Source organism: Cyanistes caeruleus, chromosome 7 (genome assembly GCF_971803275.1).
Source record: "Cyanistes caeruleus chromosome 7, bCyaCae1.hap1.1, whole genome shotgun sequence".
Taxonomy (NCBI): domain Eukaryota; kingdom Metazoa; phylum Chordata; class Aves; order Passeriformes; family Paridae; genus Cyanistes; species Cyanistes caeruleus.
The window spans coordinates 26155877-26181146 of record NC_141707.1 but is presented as its reverse complement, the minus strand read 5'-3'; the positions used below and the strand labels follow the sequence as shown (position 1 = coordinate 26181146).

The 25270-nt window shown below is 56.9% G+C and overlaps 3 protein-coding genes across 12 annotated transcripts; 2 read left to right on the top strand and 1 right to left on the bottom strand.

Moving 5' to 3' along the window:
• Positions 1 to 279: 279 nt before the first annotated feature.
• PLCD4 (phospholipase C delta 4) lies at positions 280 to 9970 on the top strand. 5 transcript variants are annotated; one of them, XM_086897450.1, is made up of 17 exons: positions 289 to 371; positions 2962 to 3011; positions 3360 to 3518; positions 3989 to 4217; positions 4433 to 4562; positions 4966 to 5197; positions 5592 to 5793; positions 6079 to 6223; positions 6643 to 6795; positions 7124 to 7264; positions 7622 to 7778; positions 8117 to 8233; positions 8513 to 8691; positions 8827 to 8962; positions 9054 to 9203; positions 9331 to 9446; positions 9624 to 9970. In XM_086897450.1, the coding sequence occupies exons 2-16, from the start codon at positions 2987 to 2989 to the stop codon at positions 9435 to 9437; spliced, it is 2262 nt and encodes a 753-aa protein (XP_086753576.1). In that variant the 5' UTR covers positions 289 to 371; positions 2962 to 2986; the 3' UTR covers positions 9438 to 9446; positions 9624 to 9970. The 5 variants fall into 5 exon arrangements, with proteins under 5 accessions (XP_023786949.1, XP_086753576.1, XP_086753575.1 ...); XM_086897449.1 differs by having other exon boundaries at positions 292 to 371; positions 2959 to 3011; XM_023931181.2 differs by having other exon boundaries at positions 280 to 371; positions 2959 to 3011; positions 4136 to 4217; positions 9331 to 9970.
• A 143-nt stretch (positions 9971 to 10113) lies between these two features.
• On the bottom strand, positions 10114 to 21077 carry ZNF142 (zinc finger protein 142). Of its 4 annotated transcripts, none has more exons than XM_023931174.2 (9): positions 20519 to 21077; positions 19327 to 19654; positions 18140 to 18778; positions 17631 to 17894; positions 16380 to 17192; positions 15973 to 16150; positions 12096 to 15339; positions 11100 to 11205; positions 10114 to 10737 (listed from the first exon to the last, which is right to left on the bottom strand). In XM_023931174.2, the coding sequence occupies exons 2-9, from the start codon at positions 19607 to 19609 to the stop codon at positions 10238 to 10240; spliced, it is 6027 nt and encodes a 2008-aa protein (XP_023786942.2). In that variant the 5' UTR covers positions 19610 to 19654; positions 20519 to 21077; the 3' UTR covers positions 10114 to 10237. The 4 variants fall into 4 exon arrangements, with proteins under 4 accessions (XP_023786942.2, XP_086753565.1, XP_023786940.2 ...); XM_086897439.1 differs by having other exon boundaries at positions 17631 to 17891; XM_023931172.2 differs by lacking the exon at positions 20519 to 21077 and adding an exon at positions 20103 to 20295.
• BCS1L (BCS1 ubiquinol-cytochrome c reductase complex chaperone) lies at positions 21074 to 24918 on the top strand. Of its 3 annotated transcripts, none has more exons than XM_023931183.2 (7): positions 21074 to 21450; positions 21712 to 21851; positions 21967 to 22161; positions 22344 to 22407; positions 22764 to 22933; positions 23365 to 23482; positions 24267 to 24918. In XM_023931183.2, exons 1-7 carry the CDS (start codon positions 21131 to 21133, stop codon positions 24517 to 24519), a joined length of 1260 nt encoding a protein of 419 aa, XP_023786951.1. In that variant the 5' UTR covers positions 21074 to 21130; the 3' UTR covers positions 24520 to 24918. The 3 variants fall into 3 exon arrangements, 1 of the variants encoding a protein (XP_023786951.1); XR_015289185.1 differs by having other exon boundaries at positions 21131 to 21450; positions 23365 to 23973; positions 24105 to 24918; XR_015289186.1 differs by having other exon boundaries at positions 21131 to 21450; positions 23365 to 24034; positions 24167 to 24918.
• The last annotated feature ends 352 nt before the right edge of the window (positions 24919 to 25270 follow it).

Here is a 25270-nt window from a genome sequence, read left to right as displayed (position 1 = left end):
GCTTGGATCCCCGTGGGTGCAAGCGGGTCCGGGGACAGACAGGCTCGACCGGAGGATAAGAATAGGGGGTTCGAACCTAAACGAGGGGCGCCACAGGACGTTCCCAACCCTGCCGGCCCCTCCACTGCCTTCTTTACCCGCCCCCCCCGCTCCGCCTCGGGAGCGGCGTGACCTTAATCCGAAGCGACCTTGAGAGGCAGCGGCTGCGGGGCGTGCGGGGGCCGGGGGCGTCCCGCGGGGGCGGGGGGCCGGGGCCGGGGGAGGGCTCGCAGCCCAGGCACTGCCGAGGGGCGGGCAGCCCCGGCTCCGTGCGGCTGCTGGCGGTGGAGCACCGGCGGAGCGGAACGGAGGGGAGCGGCAACGCAGAGCGGGTACGGACCGCGCGTCCTGCGGAGGGGAGGGGGCGATGGCGGCTACGGGGCTGCGACCCCCAGGCTCTGGGACCCTCAGGCTCCGGGACCCCCTCTTTCGGGCTGCGCTGCTCCGGAGCGCCTGCACGGTTGGGGTGGCGCGGGGCAGGTGCCGGCTATTTTGTCTCCTTTGCCATAAGGTGTGATTTCTCCTCTGAGCCCCAAATCTTTTGGGGTTTTCCGCTCCATCCCGGAGTCTCTTGTCTGCCAAGTCCTTCTGCCCCTGTCAGCTACTGGCTTAGCAAAGCTCTAGGACGAGGGCAGTTTGTAAGCACATTGGGGCAGCAAGGTGTGGGGGGTGCCTGAAGGGCGCTGAGAGGCATAATCTTCCCTTGTTCTGGCACGGTCACCCGTATGGTGGCATTTTATTCTGCCGGGCGACTCTGCACTAGAATGCTCACACTCACTGGCTGTCCAGCTCTGCTGGGGCCTGTCACCACCAGGAGAGACGCTGGGATGGCTCAGAGTGTGCTGGGCTAGCTGGGGCTGCTCTGGCAGCAGGCAGCTGCCCTGCGGGAAACTCTCGGGTTGGGTTTCTCCACAGCCTGGCTCTCATCCTCATGCTTGGCTCAACAATGTAATTCAGACCGGGGGGGCATGCAAGAGGGCCTGCGTGGGGCCAGGCTGTGAGGGGCTCGTGGCATCCCTGACACTACAGGAGAGAGCAGAACAGATGTGTCTTGCATCCACATGCTCTTCCTTGTGCTTGCTTGTGTTTCCTTTGATTGGAAGGGATGATCCCTTCTCTTCTGCATTTGTGGGGACGGCACTGCTCCATGGCTGGGACTGGGCATGCTTAGGCTGTGCTGGGAGCCTGGAAGGGCTGGCACTGGGGGAGAAATTTAGCTCCAAACTCTCAGTGTGGTTATGGGCTCATGCAAGCTGCTCCCTACATGCTGCCACCTTGTACACATGCATGGCAGAGTGCCAAGAGGACAGAACTCTTGGTGGCACTGAGCCCATCTTTGTCCCCGTCCAGCATGTCTCCCTGCTTCTCCAGCTCTGGTGCCTCTTCCTCCACTCCAGCTTCTCTAAAACATGCCTGTCTCCCTCATCTGCTGTGGCACGGGGGCTGCAGAGCTGGTGATCACCTGGAGCTATGGCCCTGTGAAGTGGCTGTGCCAGGCTGGGTGCTGCTGGAAAGCAGGAGGGTGCAGGCAGATGGGTGACTGGGGTTGCCCCCTTGGTTCCCTGAGGGTCATGGGGTGCAGGGGCTGAGAGCACACTGTGGGGGGTGGATGTGGGGCTACTGGAGCCGTGTTAGCCAGCATCAGGGCACAAGAGGAGCACAGGGCTTACCCCCATTTTTGGGTATGGGCACTCCAAGTCTTGTGCCAGTGGGTCAGTGCCCTGTGGGTTGGGTGTGGGGGGATATAGGCACTGCAGCAAGTCCTGAGCCTTGCAGGAAGGACCAGTGTTGGGAAAGCACAGCCCCAGCTCTGGGCACTGGGAAGGCATTTCCCAAATACCCCATGTTTTCATCAACATGTGAAGTCCCCAAGAGTGGACAGATGATCCCTATGTGCCCTGGGGACAGCCAAACAGCCACAGATTGCCCCATAAGTAGGGTGTCTCACAAGGGCAAGGCTACAGCCCTGGCCAGTGCTGTTCTGCCCTGCTGAGCCACACTGAACAGGAGATGGCTGCTGTCTGGCCTGAGAGCCCACAAGGGTCTGGCAGTGGCTGAGCAGCTGCCTGCATGCTGACGGCACTGGCTATTCCCAGCCCTGCATCACCGGTGCCTGTGCTGAGTCAGGGACCCAGGGCACAGCTGCCACCCCTGCACCCTGGCACAGAACCCTTTGCTCCCAGGGACCCTTGGTCCCCTCCTGCACCCAAATCCCAGCCCACCAGCTGCTCCTCCAAAGCTAAGCTCCAGCACCTGGGTGACAGGCGCATCCAGTGATTTGTCAGCATCATTAAAGTCTCAACAGCCTAATCAAAGCCTCATTGTCCAGTAGTATTTATAGTCCCACTCACTGCCATGTGCTCCCTGTACAGCTGAGAGTGCAGTCACTGCCTGGGGTGCTGCTATTCCCTGGGGAGAAGAGGCTGTAGGAGCTGAGGGTCATTGCTCTGTGTTCCCTTCCTTACTATCACAGCTGTGCCTCTCCTTTACTTTCAAATTTGCTGGTTGGGGTTGTTTCCTAGGTGGTGGAGGGTGTTCTTGGGCACTGCCAGAGCAGTTTTTCCTGGTTTAAGCAGCTGCTTCTTACCTGGGAGCAGCAACCTGGGAACAGCAGGGCTCTGGTACCCACTGGGCTGTGGGGCATCAGCGCTGGCAAGTTTTTCTGTTTTCCACAAACACCTTTTGAGCTCCGGCTTCCCGGTAACACAGATTAATATTTCATGAGTATGACAGTGTGAACTCGACACTTAAGGAATGCAATGACCCAGCAGGAGACAGACACAGGTGCGCTCATATGTGGGCAGGGGCGCACACACCTTGTGCACACGTGGGTATGGCTGGAGCCCACTTGGCGGGACTGGGCACAGCATGAGGGTCTGACCTTGTTCCCCCCAGCCACCTTCTCTCTTCCCTCCCCAGCAGCTGCCAGCGTGGAGAAGGCAAAGCTATGGCATCGCTGCTGTGCAACGCCCGTGAGTGCCCCAGCAGAGGATGGGTGCAGGGCAGGGCATTGGGCCATCTGGATTTATGCCGAGGCAAATCTGGCTTCTGGGATGAGCTCACCTTGCTGCACTCAGAAGCATACCTACCCCACCATGGCCATTGGGATTTTGGCTTGGAAGTGCCAAGGGTGGATGGGAAGGGTTGATGGGGAATTACCCTGTGCACCTCTTGTGGTGAAGGGAGTTTGTTTCTGGTTCATCCCTCCTCCCTCATGGATTGAGGGACCATGTGCGATCCCAGAGCTGAGAGGAAGCAAGGTACCAGGGCGCAGTGCCTGGGTACCCCACCCTCAGTGATGCAGCCCATGCTGCCCCCAGGCATCCAGCTCACAGACACGCTGGAGCAGATGCAGCAGGGGACTCTGATGCGCAAAGTCAAGTCCAAGAGCTGGAAGAAGCAGCGTTACTTCAAGCTGCAGGAAGACTGCATGACCATCTGGTATCAGTCCAAGAGGACAGGCAAAACTGAGTCTGCCTGTGAGTACCAGCTGATGTGTGTTGGTCATGAGGCCATCAGTAGAGTAGGTTTCAGGGTGAACAGGGATGTGAAGGTATGGAAATTCTTGGGCCATGCTTGCTAAGGGTGCTGGGGGATTGAAGAAAGACTCTGTATGCATGTTTGATCTCTTCTCACCCACACCTCTCCATGAAACATCCTGCACCCAGCAGGACCCATGGGTCAAAAAGTCTGAGTAGAAATTGCAGCTGATACAAATGGAACCTCTGGAATGCCAGTGCAGGAGTAAGCAGACAGAGGGGCAGATGGATGACTGGCTGACTTGATAGCTCAGTGTTTAATGCATAGATAACTAGCTCAGTGGGTGGATGGATGGATGGGTGGATGGATTAGAAGAAGGAATGACTGGAAGGATAGATGTCTGTGGGCAGTGCCCCTTGCCCTGTGGTCCTTGTCCCCTACAGACAGGCCTCCCCTCCCTCTGCCCCAGTCTCCATCAGCGATGTGGAGACGGTGCGGGAAGGGCACCAGTCAGAGGTGCTGCAGAGTGTGGCCGAAGAGTTCCCCCCTGAGCGCTGCTTCACCATTGTCTTCTACGGCCGTCGTGGCAACCTGGACCTCGTTGCTGGCTCGGCAGAGGAGGCACAGTGCTGGATACAGGGCCTGCGTCAGCTCATTGAGGTGGCCACCACCATGGACCAAAAGGAGAAGATAGACCAATATCCTTCCTGATAGCATCACTCTGCCCCCCACACCCACTGCTGATCATCCCCCAGGCCCTGCATCTTTAGCCTTACCCCAGCATGTGTGTAGCTGCTCTGCATCTCACCATCTGCATTAGTGCAGGAAAAGGAAAAGATGCCCTCTGATAATGCCCAGGCCTATTTCTCATAGCCTTTTCCTTTTCCTTAACATTTGCCCTGGCTTTCTGCACATGGATTCGTGACTGGTTCCAGAAAGCTGACAAGAATAAGGATGGGCGCATGAACTTCAAGGAGGTGCAGCGTCTCCTGAAGATGATGAACGTGGACATGAACGAGGATCATGCCCTGAGGCTCTTCCAGGTAAGCACTGCACCCGAGAGTCTGGATGGGTTGGAGGAACTGGAGGGACTGGAACAAGATGTACAAAACCTCATTGCAAACACCCATTTGTTCATTTTTTTGTTAACATGCTCTTCCTTCCTCCCATTCATTTGTCCATCTAGCTGCTTATCTACTACACAGCTAACCAGCCATCTGCTTTTTTATCCCTTCCTTACATCCATCATCCATCCATTAGTCCACCCAACCAGCCCTCCATCCGCCCATTCATCCATTCCCCCATTGATCAATGCCTGCCACTGCCACTGGCATGGGGTCTCTGAGCCCTCTGTTTGGGGTGGGAGAATCCCCCCACAGCAGCTTTGGTGGCCAAGACACCCCGTTTTGCCCCATCTGGGTGCTGAGGGACCTCCCTTGCAAACAGGATGCTGACAAGTCAGAGTCGGGGACGCTGGAAGGGGAGGAATTTGTCCTCTTCTACAAGGCTCTCACACAGCGTGAGGAGGTGCTGAGCCTCTTCCAAGAATTTTCTGAGGATGGAAAGAAGCTGACACTGCTGGAGCTGGTGGATTTCCTGCGGGAGGAGCAACTGGAGGATGAAGGCACAGAGGAGCTAGCCATGGAGCTCATTGACAAGTATGAACCATCAGAGACAGGTGAGAGCTTACTCAGACATTGGCTGTGCTCTGCATGGGGTTAAGGAGGGGTCACAGGCTCACAGTGCCATGGCAGGAGCATTCCCAGCCCCATCCTGGTGTGAACAGCTGCACACCAAGGTGTGATCTGGGTGCTGTTCCCCTTTATTTGGTCCATTCCTGGACCATTTTGGTGTAGAAGGTTGACCACCCATGGTGTACAAGCCCCAGTTTTGGGGTCCACTGCCCACCGTTCCAAAGTTACTGCCCTGTGGCATCTTTCTGTGCCCCAGACTCTGGCAGCAGCTGTGCTCATCAGTTTGGGGGTTCTGGGAGACACCAGCAGTCCTGTTTGCCCCTCATTCTTTCTCTTCCATGTCCCTGGCTGTGGCTGAACCTTTCCCTGTGCCTGCAGCCCGGGCTCGCCACGTGCTGAGTGCTGACGGGTTCCTCATGTACCTCTGCTCCCTGGAGGGCTCCATCTTCAACCCTCAGCACCGGGTGCTGTGGCAGGACATGAGCCAGCCACTCTGCCACTACTTCATCTCCTCCTCCCACAACACCTACCTGATAGAGGATCAGATCCGGGGCCACAGCAGCATCGAGGGCTACATCAGGTAAAGGGACTGCTCCCTTCCAGCTGCACTCCAACACCCTCCCACCCCGGTGTCATGTCTTGAGCAGCTCCATAGGGTAAATCCCAGAAGCTCCTTTGCTCCTCTGCAGTCCTTTGCTCTCCTCTGACCATGCCCTGCATGATTGTCCTGCAGAATCAGACAGCATCCACACTCTTGGTGGGTGTCCCCTGCTCCCTCAGGGATGACATCCATGGGCAGAGGGGAGGGCAGGGAGCTGGTGCCCTGGCTGAGTGCAGGGTTCCAGGGGTGACAACCCACCCTCAGGGCTCTCAAACGGGGCTGCCGGTGCCTGGAGGTGGATTGCTGGGACGGGCCAAACGGGGAGCCCATGGTGTACCACGGCCACACCTTCACCTCCAAGATCCCTTTCCGGGAGGTGGTGAGCACCCTGGGGAAGTACGCCTTCAAGGTAAGGCACCCTTCCCCAGGTGCTGGTGGTCGTGGGTGGTCCTTGGTGGGTGAGGACACATGGTAGCGATGGTTCCCTGGAGGGGGAGTGGTACTGAGGCTCACACACCTGGGGATGCAGCAGGACTGGTCACACTGCGGGGAGGAGGGTGGCTGTGTCACTTTCTGGGGGTTAGCACTGTGGGGTCTAAGCTACAGCCTGCACTGTGCTGTTCCAGGGGTTGGGGGCTCATGCAGACATGGACTGTTGGGGGTGCAGGGGTGAGATGGGATGTGGGGAATTGGAGGGGTATGAAGATCTCAGAGGAGAAACAGACACAAGGGGTTCCGTGCTGGCACTGATCACACCTGGATGAAGCCCTTATGAGAGGTTACTAGCCCCACCAAGGCTTATTTCCAGGTGTGCATGTTGCTCCTCAGACCTCGGACTACCCGGTGATCCTGTCTCTGGAGAACCACTGCAGCATGGAGCAGCAGGAGGTCCTGGCCCAGCAGCTCAAGGACATCCTGGGGGAACAGCTCCTCACCACTACCATCGATGGGCATGTCCCCATCCAGCTCCCATCCCCAGAGGTAGGGACAGAGCACAGATGTGCAGGGCATCTCTGTCCTGCCTGAGAGTGCGGTAAGGAGGTGGATCTGCTGTTCAGAGAATAGGCCAACCTGTTCCAGCATCGTCCTGGTCCACTGAAGCATTTGAGGATTCTGGGGGTGGCTATCCCCAGGGCTGTCTCCCCATGTCCTGCAGAATCAGACAGCTGGGCAAAACCCTCCTACCTCACCCCCTTCTGACTGCTGAAGGGAGCTGTCGTGCTGGCCTCCAGCAGTGCAGGGTCCCAGGGCACAAGGCCCATGGAGGCTCTGGGTAGCTCAAGGTGCTTCTCTACCCCCAACCCCACAGGAGCTGAAGCACAAGATCTTGCTGAAGGGCAAGAAGATTGGGCGGCTGGAGGACACCCTGGATGGGCCAGGGGATGAGGCACCTGATGTGTCTGATGATGACAATGGGGCAGAGGCAGAGGAGGAGAGGCGGAGGGCAAAGGTAAGTGGCCCAGGCTGGGGACCAGCTGGGAGAGCTGAGTCCCTGGACAAAGTGATCAGCTATGATGACATCTTGCTGCATAGGGGTGAGATAGAGACTGCAGAGACATCACCAGGCAGGGAGGACAGCCTTTTCTGCCCTGGTCATGCCAGCCCTCTCTTTGTTATGGTGGCAACATATTGGAGGTCCCCTGCTTGCTCTGTTCCTGGCAGAAAGACATTCACAGTAGGGATGCTGCCACCCACCAGCACACCCCTGGCTGCTCTTACCTGCCCTGGCTCTACAGCCCCTGGCCTGGGTGAGTGCTGGTGGATGATGCTCCCATCAGGAGGGACCCAACATGGTTCTGCCTTGCAGAAGGACAAGGAGACCCTGGCACAAGCATTGTCTGACTGTGTCATCTACTGCAAGAATGTGCCTTTCCGGGGCTTCCAGGAGGCCCGCAGCCATTCCCGGCCCTCTGAGATCTCCTCCCTCTCTGAAGCCAAGGCCAGGAAGCTCATTCGGGATGAAGGTGCGATGAAGAGGGCAGTGACACTGGGTGACCGGGACAGAGTAGATGGCTTCCTCATGGGTACCGCCAAAGCCTCCCCGTCTGGGAGAAACAGGGTCCAGTGGAATTGCACTGGGGTTTAGCTCTGGTAGGTGATGAGGTTATTGGCTTAGGAAACAAGTCCTGGATTCCTGAGCAGGGAGAGGGATGAGAATTGGTGGGTGGGTGCATAGATAGATAGATAGATAGATAGATAGATTAGATAGATAGATAGATAGATAGATAGGCAGGCAGTACATGTGGGTGACTGTGCAGGCCAGAGAATGATCCCACATGTGGGCCTCATGCTCTATCCCTAGGAAATGAGTTTGTTCGCCACAATGCCTGGCAGCTGACACGCATCTACCCCAGCGGGATGAGGACTGACTCCTCCAACTACAGCCCCCAGGAGATGTGGAATGTGGGGTGCCAGATTGGTAAGGCTGGGGTGCAGCAGGACTGTGGGCTGGGGAGATGCCCCCAGTCCTGTGCTAAATGCCACCATCAACACCTGTGTTAGTGCCAACTACAATCCCATCTGGAGCCAGGTCAGGTTGCTGGCTCTTGCACTGCCCTGGGGGGGGTGCAGGCATTAGTACCTTATTCCTCTATGCAACTCCACATCTCTCTGGCTATGGGGACAGGCTGGTTTTCAGCTCAAAGCAGAGTGGATCTCCAAGCTGTTCTGAACCCTTTTCTCTGCCACCTCCCTCCAGTGGCCTTGAACTTCCAGACAGCCGGCATGGAGATGGACCTGTGTGATGGGCTCTTCAGCCAGAATGGCCACTGTGGCTACGTGCTCAAACCACCCTTCATGAGGGACAAGGAGACTCTCTTCAACCCCAGTGACCCCAGCAGCTGGGAAGGCCCCGGCCCCATCACCCTGACAATCCAGGTACAGGGCTGTGGAGAGACCCTGGGGAAGCTGTGACTGTGTCCTGTGGCCCTGCTGGTTCCAGACAGATGGGAACTCTGTTGGGCAGTGTGCTGGGGCCAAGTGGCCTCACAAAAGGTGTATTTGGCCCTGCAGGTAATCAGCGGGCAGCAGCTGCCCAAAGTGGCCAACAGCAAGGAGGGAGCCATCATTGACCCACTGGTGCGTGTGGAGATCTATGGGGTCCCTGCAGACCAGGCGCACCAGGAGACCAAGTATATTGAGAACAACGGTGAGACCCACAGCAGTACCACAGACCCTGTTGTGCCCAGACACAGTCCCTGCTGTCCTTCACTCTCTCGACACCTGTCCTCTCTTCCCAGGGTTTAACCCCCGCTGGGATGAGACACTACAATTTCAGCTCCACGTGCCTGAGCTGGCCCTCATCCGCTTTGTGGTGGAGGATTATGACAAGACTTCCAGGAATGATTTTGTGGGTCAGTTCACCCTAGCATTTGCCAACATCAAACCCGGTGAGTGGCTGCTGCCCAGTGGTTTTGGGTGCCCAGAACAGCCCTGCAAGCATGTCTAGGGCTCAGCTGGGTACTAGAGAGGGGGATGGGACTCCGGTTAGCCAGAACCTTGCTGTCCTTCCTGCAGGATATCGCCACATTCATCTCCTCTCAAAGGATGGCACCAGCATCCCACCTTCTTCGCTCTTTGTCCACATCCGCATCACTGAGCCACCTGGCCCTGAGCAGGACTGAGTTCATGGGGTGAGCAGCACCCAGATGGAAGCCATAGAGCCAGCTCTGAGCAGCTGGGGCCATGGAGCCAACCACCTTGCCCCTTTGTTGAGCTGTTTCTGTCATCCCCGTGTCATTGTTGATGCTGTGACTCCCTCTGCAGTAGCCTCTGAGGGCTGGGAAAAATCACTGACCTCCCCTTTCCAGGTCCAGGATGCTGCTGCCCATGCATGAGTGTGGGGTTTATGCCAGTGCAGCTCCCTCCACCTACCACAGGTACCCTCTCCTGGCCCATGGTCAGAGCTTGACTGTGGGGGGGAGGAGAGATGGATGGTGCGTGACACAGCTCTGCTACAGGGGCTGGTCCCCCCCCAGTCAGGGGAGCAAGGCTGGAGCCGAGCAAACCCCAGAGCTGGGCACAGCTGGGAGTGGAGTTAGTCCTCACTGCCCCCTAACCCTGCAGAGCCCCATCACATCCCTTGGCCCCTACAGCCCCAAATTAATCCCTACCCCATCCTTTCTCTGTAAGCAACTTAATAAATTGTTCAGTGACAGGTTCGGGTCTGGGTACAGCGGTGCTGGGCAGAGATGGGGAGCTGAGCTTGGGTCTGTGTTCTTTCTCTGTGGGCACCTGGCCCACTGTTCACACAGGGCTTTCAAGCAGCACAAAGAAATGGTATTAAAAGGAACTGAACAATTCCTTTTATACAGTTGTGTATTTTACAACCCATATACATACATGCCTGTACACACACATACATCTCCACAGCAGGCCTGTGCCATCAGCGCCTTAAAGCCCTTAAAATCAAAGGGATTCAACCTCACTGTGGTGTGCAATCCTTCTCTGCAGGGCACCCTGCTTCTTGCTCCATCCTGGGGAGCCCCTTGTCCTGGCTTTCCCTCTGCACGGTGTGAAGGTGGACGGTGTGTGTGCTGGGGTCCTTTCCCACCCCCTGGCTAGGGTCAACAGCCCTGTGCTCAGGGTGATGCCGCTGGATGTGTTTGATGACCTGGAACTTCTGCTTGGCCTTGTAGGGGCAGTAGCGGCAGAAGAAGGGGTGCTCGTTGGTGTGGGTCAGGTAGTGGTGGCGCAGGCCAGCTGCCCAGCGGAAAGCCCGCCCGCAGGCGTTGCACACATAGGGCTTCTCCTCGCTGTGCTTCTTCAGGTGAGTCTTGAGGAGAAAGCGAGTCTTGAAGGCCTTGCCACACTGCTCACAGATGAAGGAACGGGCCTCCTGGTGCCGCGTCTCCTTGTGCACCCGCAGGGCGTCCGCGCGGTTGGTGCAGTACTCGCACTCATCGCAGCGGTATGGCTTCAGGCCTGCGGCAACAGGGAAGGGGATGGCACCGGGATGGGGCACAGTGCTCTCCAGTCCATGCTGGAGTCTCACCATCCCTGTAACAGACCATTGGTCCCCAGGGACTTCCTCCTACATCCTATTTTGTTAGTAGGCACACCAAGATCCCCATTTTCAAGGCACTAAATAGTGCCTGGGGTCTGAGTCAACCAAACTTCCCTCCCACTGGAGAGCACCACCCCCCCCATTAGCACAGGATAATGTGTTGCTCCCCCAAATGTCCTCCTCTGTCTCCAGCTGGGCCACTGGCAGAAAAAAGAAGCATGGAGCAGCCCAAACACCCTCCCCAGTGCTCTACAACTTGTCCTCAGTGGGCAGCACTCACCTGTGTGCTTTGTCATGTGGTACTTGAGCTGGTTCACCCACTTGCATTTGTAGCCGCAGTCGGGACAGAGGTATTTCCTCTCCTCCTTGTGGATCCGCATGTGATACTGGGCAGGAGGATAGGGTCAGGATGAGACCACGTCCCCTGCCCTGGGACAAACCCCTGCAGGGCTTTGGGGTGGCAGTGAGAGGCTCAAAGACAGCTCTGACATCTCCAGCTGCATGGGGCCAGGGCTGTGTGCTTGCTTGGCAGGCTATGGGCAAGGGGGATCTACACCAGGGTCAGGATGAGATGCCTGTACTGCTGAGCTGCTCTGTCCCAGCCTGTGGATGGCATGGGCTTTGCTCCCCAGTTTGGTATGTAAGGCAAAGTCAAGTTAAAAACCCAGCCCAACAGAGCTGAGCACATTGCACATCCTGTCCCAGGTGGCCCCAGGGGGCTCCAGCTCAGCCTGACCATTAAAAAAGTCAATACTTCTTTTAGCAAAACCAGACTATTTTTCCCTCCATTACCCTATGCCTCCATCACCCACACATTTCCTGTTCTAGGAAAAGCCCTTTACCGTGCATCAGGAAGCTAATCACCTACAGCAATGAGGGCAGGGTCATGCTCTGCTTGCAAGAAAGCTGGAGGTTTCCCTGCATCCTGTCTAACTGGCACCACAGAGTATGCTGAAGCCAGCAAGCAGCCAAACTTGGCTTTGAATGGTGCAAGCTTCACCCAGAGAAAGCCAGAGATGTCAGCAGGAAAAGAAGTGAACTTAGACTGCTGCCACCTTCTTGCTTTGTTAAAGGTTTTTCTTGCCCTTAAAGTGCAACAGAAGAGGTGTATTGTACTAACGTGACTGTTCTCTGCTTGCCTGCTATTTCGGCTCAGTATGAGCCAATGAACACTGAGGATGAAACCTCCCCTTGGGAACCTCCCCAAATCCCTGTGGCTGGATGCTTCTCAAGCAACACAGATGCTGTAGGATACATTCCCAAGCAGAGCTCTTACCTTGAGACGTGAGGGGTCAGCACAGGCATATTTACAGAGGTGGCACTTGTAGGGCTTCTCACCAGTGTGGATGCGGATGTGCCACGTGATCTTTTGCCTGTTCTTGGTGGTGTACTCACAGTCTGAGCACTTGTACATGCGGGTGCCCCCGTGGCCCTTCATGTGCTGGTCAAACACAAGCTGGTGCCGGCAGGCAAAGTCACAGAAAGGGCAGTGCAGGGGTTTGTCCTGGGGGGCAGCCGGCTCGTGGCTCTCCATGTAATGCCGCACCAGCTGCTGCCGCTCCTTGGCTGCAAAGCTGCACAGCTCACAGCGGTGGCTGAAATGCTGCGTCTTGTGCTCCTCCAGTGCCTCCCGGGTGGCAAAGGTCTCCTTGCAGGTGCTGCACTCCAGGTGTGGGTGCTGCTTCTGCACGTGGCACTTGAGCGTGGCCTCACTGTGACACACGAAGTCGCAGCGTGGGCAGCTGTAGGAAACCTTCTCCTCGTGCCGTCGCAGGACGTGCTGCTTGAGGGCCGTCTCAGAACTGAAGCGAGCCTCACAGCGGGAGCAGCCAAAGTTGAGCTCACCGTGGTGGCAGCTGTTGACGTGACGGGTGATGTCATTCTGCAGGTAGCTGCTGTAGTCGCAGAGCGGGCAGAAGTGGGTGGGTGTCTTCTCATGCACCCGCAGGCGGTGGATGCGCAGCTTGGAGTTGGTGCCGAAGGTCTGGCTGCAGATGCCGCAGGCGATGCGCCCCACGCCCGTGTGCAGGGACTGGTGGGCCTCCAGGCGGTAGCGTCGAGTGGTGCTGAACTCACAGTAGCGGCACTTGTGTGGCTTCACCCCCTCATGCTTGATGCGGATGTGCTGCCGCAAACACCGGGCCTGCTTGCAGGTGAACTCGCACTGGCGGCACTGCAGCTGCGGCCGCTTGCTGTAATGCTTGCGGTGCAGCCTGCGGTGCAGCCGCAGCGCTTTGGCCACCTTGGAGGTGAAGGGGCAAGAGGTGCAGCGAAACTCACCCAGGGTCACACAGCCCCTCTTCTTGTGAGTCTTCATGGCCCGTTCCTGGTGGCAGGTAAAGGGGCAGGTGGGGCAGGTGAAACGCCTCCTCTTGGGCAGGGTGGCTTTTGGTGGGGCTGCATCCAGTGGGAGCTCGCTGGGCTGGTCTTTCTCAACACTGAGTGGGTCCCCCTCAGGGAGTTCAGTCCTTTGGGGTTCGTCCTTCTTGGGATGCACTTGGGATGCACCCCTCCTTGGGATGTGCTTTTCAGCACAGTGGCTCTTGAGAGCCCGCCGGGAGTTGAAGGCCTCAGGGCACAGGGAGCACCAGAACTGCTCCAGGTTCCGGCAGCCATCCTCCACGTGGGAGGTGATGGTGGTGACACGGGAGCACACAAAGGAGCAGGCATTGCAGTGCAGCTTCCCTCCCTCCAGTCGGTATTTCTCTGAGGGTTTCCCATGCTGTGAGGCACCAGCAGCTCCACCTGGCTCAGTCCCACCCCCTTGCTGGGGAGGCTCTTCTGCCACCTCTGTGCTGTCACCCAGCAAGGATTTCTCAGAGGCATGACAGTCCGACGTCTGTGCCCCAGCCAAAGGAATGCCTGCTGCTTGTGTTTTATCAGGTAGCAGCTCAGCTTCCCAAGGGCTCTCAGCATGCCCAGACTCCTCTGAGCCTCCATTCTTGCTCTCTGCTGTTTCTGTACCATTATCACCAGACTGGTCAGCAGGTTGGCACAGTCCGGGTGCCTCCAGATTGGTTGGTTTGAGGATCTTGTTCTTCAGGAGAACTGGGCACTTCTTTAGGAGGTGAGTGTTGAGTCCCCTCTGCTGCTTAAAGCTGGCACCACACTCACGGCACACGAGCGGGGCCCGGCGGCTCTGGCAGCTGGCTTTGGAGTGCAGGGACATGGATTTCTCCTTCCGCGTGATGTACGAGCACTTCTCACACTTGAAGACCTGGCTCTCTGACTGCACCACCAGCATCTGCACCCTGCCTTCCAGCACCAGTGTCTCTGCCTGCTCCTTGTCCTGCTTCCGCAGAGCCTTCAGCACTGACTCCGAGCCGCCCCTGGCATTGTCACCGGAGGTGATCACATCCTCTGGGGCAGGCAGGTGGCCATGTTCAGGTGTCTTCAGCATGCTGAGCCAGGCCTCTGGCAGCTTGGCTTGGCTGGTCTCTCTCACCTCAGTGTCTGCCACCACCTTGTGGTGGTCTGAGCATGATCCCTCAAGGTGGCCCGTGTCCTCCCTTAGGGTGTCTTTTTCCTGGTTGTCTCCTGCTGCTACACTGCCCTTCACCACTTTGTCTTCCTGTACATCTACCTCTTCCTCAAAGTCTGGGATGTCTTCGAGTGCATTGCCACTATCCTCCAAGCCAAGGCCATCCTGGGAGCCCAGCATCTCATAGGCTGCAGGAGGGTCCTTGCAGGACAGCATTTCCACACTCTCTGGCTGGGGCACACAGGCTTCTCCAGTCAAGTTCACCAGGAGAGAGTCAGATGAGACATTCAGTGCCTCCAAATGCAAGGTGCAGCTCTCTGCCACATCTTCAGAAACTGTGAGCTCAGTAGAGCCTGTGGCAGCATTTCCTTGCATACAGTCATCTTCCAGGGCATTGCCATCAATAGAACAGCTCTGCTCCCCCTCAGCCATGCCTCTCTCTGCCTCGCTGCTGCTCTCTGGTGCAGCAGCATCCTGCTCAAGGAGGGGCACCATGAACACTTGCTGGTAGCCCTCTTCTCCCTGGGACTCCACCTGGGATGGCTTCTCCTTCATCCACTGCTCCTTGCCAGTGAGGGGGGAACTGGCATCCACATGCAGGGCTGCACCGAGCTCATAGCCAAAGAGTGCCTCAGATGAGCTGATCTCCAGCTCCTTGCTGGCGTAATTTTCCAACCAGTCCTTGTCACCAGGAACATAGCCATGAATCTTGCGCTTATGGAAGAAGAGGCTGGTGTTACTGAAGGTGCAGTATGAACAGAGGGCACAGCGAAACTCCTTCTGCTTGGTGTGCTTGCAGTTCTCATGGTTCAGCAGCGCCTGCTTGTACTTGGTCTGGTAGGTGCAGTACTGGCACTGGAAGATAGGCACCTGGTAGTTCTGTGAGTGCTTTGCCTGCATATGCTTCTGCAGCTCGTACTTGCGCTTGCAGGCAAAGCCACACACCTCGCAGATAAGACTTTTACCCTGGTGCCGTAGCTTGTGGCTGCTCAGCTGGTCAGCACGGTGACACCGGTACGAGCACTGGTTACATTGGTACCTGCAGGTACAAACAGAATTGGTCAGGCAGCATGAGGAACTGGGGCAGGCTGAGTGTCGTCAGGCACTCTGAGCTCTTCTTCCCCATCTCAGACAAACAGGGAAGGGGTACTGCTCAGTTTGCCAGATCTGACTTTCGCAATCCAGACAGCTCTTACCACAGGCAATTCCTCCTTGCTGCAGCTCTTGGCATTGCTGGTGCTCTACAACCCCAGCCTGGGGACTGGAATAGATTCTCTGAGGATTCCATACAGTGACCATGTCAGACATACACACTCTCATGTGTATGCCAACAGCACTTCCAGCATCCCTGGAGCCAAGCTAGACCCAAAGGAGTTGATAATTTGGCAGTCCTGAACAGGCCTTGATCCACAAGCATCAGCAAAGCAATGAACCCAAGTTCAGAGTTGCACCTCTGAGGCAGTATACCCTCCTTGGTGGCATAGAGACATCAAAAATAGCTTTGCCACCACAGCACTGCTGTAAGTTCAAACACCAGACTTCTTATGTACCAGAAGCGGTAGGGCAGGTATGAGAAAGTCTGACACATAGTGCAACCAGAAGCAGAGCCCTGGTGCAGGATTTGGGGAGCCCTGACTATGCTGCCAGGCCATAGTGGAGCAGGGGGTCTTACCGGAGATCTCCGGTGTGCTTGCGCATGTGGACGTTCAGGTAATGCTTCCACTTGGTGATGTACCCGCACTCGGTGCACATGAAGTTCTTGTCATTGGAGTGGGTCAGCATGTGCTTGGACAGGTAGCTCACATCCCGACACGTGAAGTCGCAGAGCTCACACTTGTGAGGTTTCTCTCCTACATACAACACACAAATGCCTTCAGCATGACAGCCAGACAAAGCAACATGGCAGGGAAACCAGCTCAGCAGGGAGCATGCAACAACTTCAGGCAAGTGATCCTTGGCTGGAAAAGCTGGTGGTGGACCCAGGAACCCTGACCCAGCCCTCCCCGCCCACCCAGAGGCAGGACAAGACACCTTCCCCATCCCAACTCAGCTTTTGGGACTCCTACAGGGGACACCCACCAGTGTGCAACAGCATGTGCCGGATGAGCACCCGCTTGTGCGCTGTAGCGAAGGCACACTCAGTGCACTTGTGGATCTTCTCATTGGCGTGCATCTTGCCCACATGGTCATGAAACTCCACAGGGTTGAAAGTGGCATAGGGGCAGAAACTGCACTGGAGCTGCTCACTGCCTGGGTGCCCCTGTTTCTTGTGCTTGCGGAAAACGTGCTTGTTGGAGCAGATGAAGTCACACTGCTGGCAGTGGAAGGCGTAGTGGGTCTTCCGGTGAGCCTCCATGGCCTCAGCTGTGCCAAAGAGCAGTGAGCAGGCGTGGTACTTGCACTCCACCGCCTTGATGCCATGAGCATCCTTGAGGTGACGGACAAACTCCTTCCGGTCCTCTGCACAGTAGTTGCAGTCCCCATGGAAGCAGCTCAGCCTCTTGGGTTCAGCTTTGTGAGTCTTCAAGTGCTCCTTGAGGGCCTGGCTGAGGCGAAACTTCTCCTCACAGACGGGGCAGGAGTAAACATCGGAGTAAAAGTTGGAGATGTCCTCGTGCATGCTGGCCATGTGGCGGTTGAGGGCATTCTTCTCCACTGAGCTGTAGTGGCAGAGTGGGCAGCGATGAGCCTTCTCACCTGTCTCCCGCATCATGTGGATTTTCAGCTTGCTTTTGCTGGTGAAATACTTGTGGCAGTTGGGGCACTGCAGGCTGGGGTCAGGGAAGTGCAGGTGGAGGTGCTCTACCAGGTGGGTCCGCTTTTTGAAACACCGCTTGCATTCGGGGCACATGTGGGTTTTGTAGAGGTACTCGGAGCCTTCTGCAACATCCCCTGGGGGAACGAAGGAGGGGGAACAGTTAATAGGGAAAAGATGGAGAGCACAGGCAGATGTTCTGTCCTTGATGCAGTTGTGCCAGGGTGAGGGTTTATACACATGTGCAGTCACACAGCCGCCACCTACACTGTCCCCACCCCAAGCCACCAGCACACTTCAGGTGAGCTCTTTCCAACTCAACACCGGCAAAGCACATCCTACATCAGACCTGCCCATGTGCCCCTGGTCCCCAAAGCCAGGTGGACCTTTGCCTAAACCTGGCAGCATGTGTGAATAGGAAAAGAAGGGACATTATTTGCCTGGGCAGAGTTTGGGGGAACAAGTGCACTGGTACATGCATGAAATGTGAGGTCACACACCAACTTGGGCCACATTTTCCTGCCAGCCCTTGTTCATGAAGCCTGAGCAGCTCCTGGTAAGGCCCTGCATCCTACCTTTGAAGTGCTGTGCCTGTGGCACTCCAACGTTTTTGGGAGCTGCTTTCCCATCCTCTTTGGCCTCGGCTTCGCAGAGGTTCTCACCATCCTCTTCTGGTGACTCATCCCCACTGCTGTCTGAGTCCTCTTCTCCAGCTGATGCTTTCTGTCCCTTCAAGGAGCTGTCCCCAGTACCTGCAGGCTTTGCTGGCCTGGCTTCTGCTGTGCTGGCTTTCCAGCCAGGGTTGCAATTATCTTGCTCCTCCTGCCCTTCTGATGCTGCTTCAGTGGGGAAAGACAAGAGATTATCATGTTCCATGAAAGAGGAAGCCACCCTCACACACCCACACACATGCAGAAAAACCACCTGGCTGAGATGGGGGGCGCAAACCCTGCTGCATGGAGGCATGAACGCAGGGTTCCCAGCCCTTCAGCTTCACCCCCAACTCCTCCAGTTGTAACTGGGATGCACAGACACAACCAGCCTCTGCAGCACCCACAGGCCCCAACCCCCCACCCAGCCATACCCGATGGCAGGATGCAGCACTGGTCAAGGCTGTGGGGATCTGAACCAGGGGGGTTGCCTGTTGTGGGCATCTCAGGAGGGGACTCTGTGGTGTGACACTTCCTGTGCTGCCAGAAGAGCTTGGCATTGGCTGTGATGAAGTCGCAGTGGCCACAGTGGAAGGGGAAGTGTGTCCGGTGGTGCTGTTCCATGGCCTGGCGGCTGGGGAAGAGCAGCGGGCAGGCCCGGCAGGCACAGGACACGGGGGAGGCCCCATGCAGGTGGCGCAAGTGACTGCGCAGTTGCTTGCGGTCCTCTGTGGTGAAGTGGCAGCCCCTCTCGGGACAGGGCAGGGCTCCCGATGGGGAACGGTGGGTCTTGAAGTGCTCCTTGAGTTGGCCAGGCTGCAAAAACGCCTCCTGGCAGATGGGGCACAGCAGGCACTCGGGAGCAGAGCCCTCCTGTGTGCTGGCTCCAGACAGCTCTGAGCCCCTGGGGTCGCTCTGGCCCTCGCTGGCAGAAGCCAACAGTGCCCCTGAGAGTTCCAGGTGCTCTGGAGGGGGCAGCAGCAGGCACTGATGCTGGGACAGCAGGGAGGCCTCGGAGAAGCTCTGACCACACCTCTCGCAGAAGTACAGCTCCACCACTTTGACCAGAACCTCTGCAGGAAGCAAGGGATGAGAGTTAGAAGGAGCTTTTTCCAGGCCCAGAGCTTATGACTGGTGGTTCAATTCCAGCTCTGGACAAGGAGAATAAATCCCTCTTGTGACAGATTACATTTGGGAACCACATCCTCCATAAGAAGGATATTCCTCTTCCATACTACCACCCAGGTGGCCATGATAACCAGTTCTGTCCCTTTGCAGCTTTGAAGCATGCAGAGATGACAGGCTGGCCTGGTCTCATTCCTGTTAGCATGTGCCCACACTGGACTCAAGGGGCAACCATGCTGGGGGGTAGCAGTTCAGGTAGAGATCTCTGCCTGGTCCCTACTGACAGCCTGAAGCGACCCCCTCATGCAGCATGCAACTCCCACGGCCACTCTCCCCTCCACACACCCAGCTGGTGCCAGGTCTGTGCTGAATGGTGGCACCAGACTCATTATGCAGGGTCAGAGATTTGAGAGCACCTGGGACAGGGACCCTGGCCAGACCTCTCCAGATCTGCTGACTGCAGTGGTGCCCATTCTGCACTCCCTGCACCCCATACCTGTGGCACTAGCCACGTTGCTCAGTGTCACATTGCCAGCCACTGCCTCGATGAATATTTCCACATTGCTTCCTTCAGCGTGAGCCCCTTCCCCAGGCATCGATGCCTCTGCCTGCAGCAAGTCCTGGCTGGCAGCCAGTGGGGGTGTCCCAGCCAGACCAGTGCTGGCCACACCAGGGCTTCCCACGGCTCCCACCTCTCCCGGTGTGGGCAGGAGCAGCTCTGAGCACAGGGTCTCCATCTCCCTGCCGGCACCCTCTGATACAGTCACTGCTGTGCTCATTGCCACCGGGCACTGCCTTGGCACTGGGCTGGATGACCTCTCAATCTGAAACAGAAGAAAGCGTTTTAAATTAGAGACATCCCAGAGCCCAAGAGGATTCCGGGGAGCAGCCTGTGATGTCAGTCTCGAGGAAGGGTTTTTCAGTGCTGGCTCCTTTCTGCTGTGTCCCAGGCAGGCCGCTGGCAAGCCCTCTGTCACAGGGTAGAAAAGAGTGCAAGGACACCTGTACCTTCTCCCTGAGCCCAACACCCAGGGCTTGCTCCCTGGGTCCGGCTGGGCCGACCCCGAGCCCATCCTCAGAGCTATGCCCAGTCTCCAGCCAGCAGGCGCCCCCACGAGTCCCGCCGGGCCAGGCTCGCCCCAGCCCCTCGCCTTTCACCCCGGGCTGTCCCCAGCACCCCCAGCCCCTCACCCCAGGCTGTTCCCGGCCCTCCCAGCTCCTCACTCCTCACCCCGAGCTGTCCCCAGGTGCCCCCAGCCTCTCGCCCCTTACCCAGGGCTGTCACCAAAGTCTCTTCAGCCCGGGCTGTCCCCGCCGCCCCGGGTCCCCCTGCCCCGGCACATCTCGGTGGTGATGTCGGGCGGAGAGAGCGCCGCCCTTTGTGCGTCTCGCGCAGCCGCTCTGCCCGACCCGGCCGGCCCCGCTCTATGGTGCGGCCGGAAGCGGCGCGGGCGGGAGCGGAAGCGGCGCGGAGCAGGTGAGCGGCGGCGGCACCGGCCGGAGCGGGGGCGACAGCGGTGCGGGATCCTCCGCGGAGTGCCCGGGGCTGGGCATCTGCGGATCCGGGTCTTTTGCAGGGGAGGGTGGGGCTCCTGCAGCGGGGGGGCTGCGGGACCCTGCCCACGGGACGCTGTGCCCTGGTAAGGAGGAAGGTCACGCCTTATTCTAGTGGAGGTGGGATTCTGTACCTGAAAGAGCAGAGCATGTCTGTGTGTCTGGCGGGGAAGATTCCCCCTCGTTCCCAGTGCATGACAGACGTGCTGAGGGAGGTGGAGAAGCTTCAGGCCCCCTGAGCATGCGGCTATAATCTAGACATGGAGGTGCGCCTTCTACCACCGTCGTGTGCCCGTTCTCAGCGGCAGAGACCCGGCTCTTGGCTCAGCCTGGCGATGTGCTTCGGCTTTTTCAAACAATAAACCTCAAATAATTGCAGTGCTCATGATTTTTGACTGTTCAAAGAATAAAACCCTGTAAAACTCTGGCCTTGTTTTCTTGACTGAAGAAGTACAGATGCTCCCGTGCTTCTTAAGAGCCTCCTGGTCCCCTGTTGCTTGGCTCACCTAGTGGCCTGCAGAGAGGGAGAAGGTTCCTGCTGCTAGCAGGAACACGTGGTAATAAGCACAGATGTGGAAAATCTAAATGTGCCAGGCAGTCCTTACACCTTGAGGCCTGGCCACGATAAAGAGCGGGGAACTGTGGGTGATCTGTTGTGTTCTTTGCAACCATTCAGTCTTTCCTTACAGGTTTGTTGCTGGAGTGCAGAAACAATGCTGTGGAAAGGAGCTGTCTAACCTCCCACAATGCCCCTTTCTGACTTTGTCTTAGCCCTGAAGGACAATCCATATTTTGGGGCTGGGTTTGGCCTTGTCGGTGTGGGCACAGTCCTGGCAGCAGCCCGTAAGGGCGCCCAGTTTGGGCTGGTGGCTTTCAGGCGCCACTATATGATCACCTTGGAGGTGCCCAGCAAGGATAAGAGCTACCAATGGTTGCTGAACTGGGTCTCTCACCATGCCAAGCATACACAGCATCTCAGTGTTGAGACCTCGTACCTGCAGCATGAAAGTGGGCGTGTCAGCACCAAGTTCGACTTTGTCCCCAGCCTCGGGAATCATTTCATCTGGTAAGGGAGGGTAGGGGAAAGTAGTTTGGGGATTGAGCCTCACTTTGGCAAACTGCGGGGGGCTGTAGAGTCAGTGGAGAGGATCCTGCCTCTTCTCTGGGTCTGGGTTAGGGCATGCAATGAGGAGTAGCAAGAGGAGCCTGTACTCAGCAGTGTGAAATGATTTCCTTACATGAGATCAATGTTCTTGATGCATGAACCAGGTGAGGTGCAGCTGAGTGGTGCTGGATCACTGTACAGCCACCTGTCTTCCTGCCCCAGGTACCGCAGGAAGTGGATTCGCATTGAGCGCAGCCGGGAGACGCAGATGCTAGACCTGAACACAGGGACCCCCTGGGAGTCTGTCACCTTCACTGCACTGGGCACTGACCGGGAGATCTTCTTCAATATCCTTCAGGAAGGTCTGTAGGGGAACTGTGTGGGATCCTACTGGGAATAGCCTATTCCCTGGAGATGCCCAGGGCTTCATGGGAGATCCTCTTCCCTGGCAGCTGTCCCCTCTACCTCTCTCTGCAGCCCGGGAGCTGGCGCTGCAGCAGCAGGAGGGGAGGACAATCATGTACACAGCTGTGGGAGCAGAGTGGCGCCAGTTCGGCTTCCCCCGCCGCCGCCGGCCCCTCAGTTCCGTGGTGCTGGAGGAAGGTGTGTCAGAGAGGCTGGTTCAGGACGTGAAGGAGTTCATCAACAACCCCAAGTGGTACAGTGAAAGAGGCAAGGCTCTTGGTGTGGTGTGCTCTGTATGGTGTGGGGTGGGGCAGGATGCTCATGGTCCTCTCTGGAAATGGCTGTGGAGAGATTTTTCCCTGCTGCTTACCTTACCCAAGGATATCCTCTTTGCGGGCTCAGCACAGCACCCTCCAGGTGGTTATCCTAAAACAATACTGTCTTCTTAGGAATCCCCTACCGAAGAGGCTACCTGCTTTATGGTCCTCCTGGATGTGGGAAAAGCAGCTTCATGTGAGTATTGTCAGCTCCCTGTTCTGGGACACAGCAGTCCTGGATGAGGGGGTGTGGGTGAGTTTGGGTTTGGAATACAGGAGTGGGCTGTGCCTTATGTGTGGAGCTTATTGGTAAACATTTGCATTGCTGGCACTGTGACAGGTCAGGGTTTCAAGCCCTTTGTGCCCTTGCTTTACACAGTGCTGCATGGTGTGGGTGGGCTAAACAGGGGCTTCCTCCCGCCCTCAGATCTGATCCTTGCTGGGAAAGGACCCCTCTGCCCTCTCCCTTACTGCTAAGGGGGGAAACCTGTTTCATTCTTGGCTGTGGACTTTCCCACTGTGATTCACCCTTGTGGTTTGTGTCCTTTCCAGCACAGCCCTGGCTGGGGAACTGGAGTACAGTATCTGCCTGCTGAGCCTCAGTGACCACAGCCTCTCTGATGACCGGCTCAATCACCTCCTGAGTGTAGCACCACAGCAGAGCATCATCCTGCTGGAGGATGTGGATGCTGCCTTCGTCAGCCGGGACCTTGCTGCTGAGAGTGAGCACTGCCACTGTTCCTGAGCCAGCAGCAGGAAGGAGGTTCTGTGGCTGTACCAGGAAAATGTTTGGACTCTGGGCTGCTCAACTGCACCAGGAGTGGGGGAATCTCTCAGGCCTCAGGGCACAAACTGTAACTTGTCCAGTTTTGGCTAGGCTGTAAAAGGGAATTTGGATCCTTTGTCCTCAGGCAAAGGTGCTTTTCCTTCCCAGCTACTTTCAGGATGAGAGAGAAGGTGGCTTTCCTTCTCATTCTCTGTGTTCCCATGGGTGTGTGTCCAGGGGAGGTGAATGTGCTGCCAGCCAGGCAGAGGCTCAGCCTCCAAGCAAGGAGTGAGTGGGGAGCTAAGCCTCAGCTGATAGGAAGGTGGTCCACAAGCCTGCACAGGGTTAATGGCCAACAGCTACAATCTCAAACATTTCTGTTCCCAGACCCAGCTGTGTACCAAGGCATGGGCCGCCTGACCTTCAGTGGTCTCCTCAACGCGCTCGATGGTGTGGCCTCCACAGAAGCCAGGATTGTCTTCATGACCACCAACTATGTAGACAGGTCAGAGCTGCCCCTGGGAGGGAGTGGGGTGGGTAGCAAGGAAAATCTTGTTTCCTTCTGCTGGGCTTTATTTACTGAATCCTCTAGCACAAAGACTGGGGATTCAGATTTCCCACATACTCCCTTGGGATGCAAATCCTTTGATTGCTGATCAGGATCCATTTTTGCTGGGGCCTCAGATGTCTTTGCTGTTCAGAACGTGGTTGTGTCCTTCAGGAGTGGTACCACCTTCCTGCCCATGGGGAGTTGCAAGTTTTGGGGTTGTGTCCATACTGTGAGAGAAGCACTGGCCCCACGTGCAGCCCACTGCCTGGGCTCACGGTGCCTGGACAGCTGCTGTGCTATGGCAGGCTCGGTTCACTCCAGACTGAGCTGGCCTAGGGCTTTGTTCAGAAGTTGCTCATGGGACAGAGATGGGCAGAGCTGTTTCCCAGGACATTCTTGTCTTCCTTTGGAGTCAGTCCTTCCCCAGCTCTCTCCTTTCCTTTTAGGTTGTTTTCCCACCTCAATCTCCCCAGGGATGAACCTGTTTTTCCCCTTTACCATCTCACAGTGCATGGAACTTTGCATTCTTGTCTTCCTTTGGAGTCAGTCCTTCCCCAGCTCTCTCCTTTCCTTTTAGGTTGTTTTCCCACCTCAATCTCCCCAGGGATGAACCTGTTTTTCCCCTTTACCATCTCACAGTGCATGGAACTTTGCAGAAAGGACAGGGGCTTCCTGCAGGACCCGCCCCAAACAGGTGCTTTGATCAGGTTTTCCAGCCCCACCCTGTGTCTCTTGACAGGCTGGACCCAGCCCTGGTGCGTCCTGGCCGTGTGGATCTGAAGCAGTATGTGGGCCATTGCTCCCACTGGCAGCTTGCCTGCATGTTCCAGCGCTTCTACCCCGAGCAGCCCCCGGCTGCAGCCCAACAGTTTGCAGAGCAGGCGCTGGCCGTCTCCAAACAGATCAGCGCTGCCCAGGTGCAAGGCCACTTCATGCTTTACAAGACAGACCCTGAAGGAGCCACTAAAAACATAAGCTCCAGCCTGCTGTGACCAGGGACCAGCTTTCCCTTGTGACACTGAGAGGACTGGGACAAAGATCTGACCATCCTGGGGATGCCATGAAGCTGCCCACCTGCACAGGCCAGGTCTCTGTTCACCTCTACCTCTCCTATGCCTTGGTTTTGGAGAGTCAGACTTTTGCTGCTCCCCAGACTTGGATGCTACTGCACCAGCTCTGCTCACCAGTGTGTGCCTCATGTTGGGATTGCTGTAAGCTACCAAGGCTCGTGGTGTGAATCCTCTTCCTTGTGGGTCAGCCTGGAGGTGCCCCAGAAGGGCATTTCCTTTGGGCAGGACATTGGGGTTCTACACTGCTAAAAGCATCTTTTTTTTTTTAAGGGACAGTGGTCTCACTGGTTTGTGAATATCCTCTGTGAAGTGCACAACACAGCTTTTGTCTCTCTGGTCTGTTTTCCTGTTAGTTGCCCCTCTATCCAGCTGTTGGTCCAGACCCCTCCTCCTGACCAGGGCCTGGCAAGGCCAGTACTCCAAATCCGGTGTTTCTGAAAAAAAAAGCAGCTCCTAAGAGACAACTCATTGTCCCTTGGGCTCCAGGCTGGCACTACTGGTCCTGCTGAGTTATGATGACAAGCCACAGTTCTGCTTGGATATTGTTCCTAGGTGGGCATGACTGTCCTTCCCACCAGAGGAAATGTGGGGTCCTGGAGCTATATGAGAGCAGATGAGAGGCCTTGGCCAGTTACAGCATATCTTCTCAAGAGCTCTCTCCTTCCAATCCCTC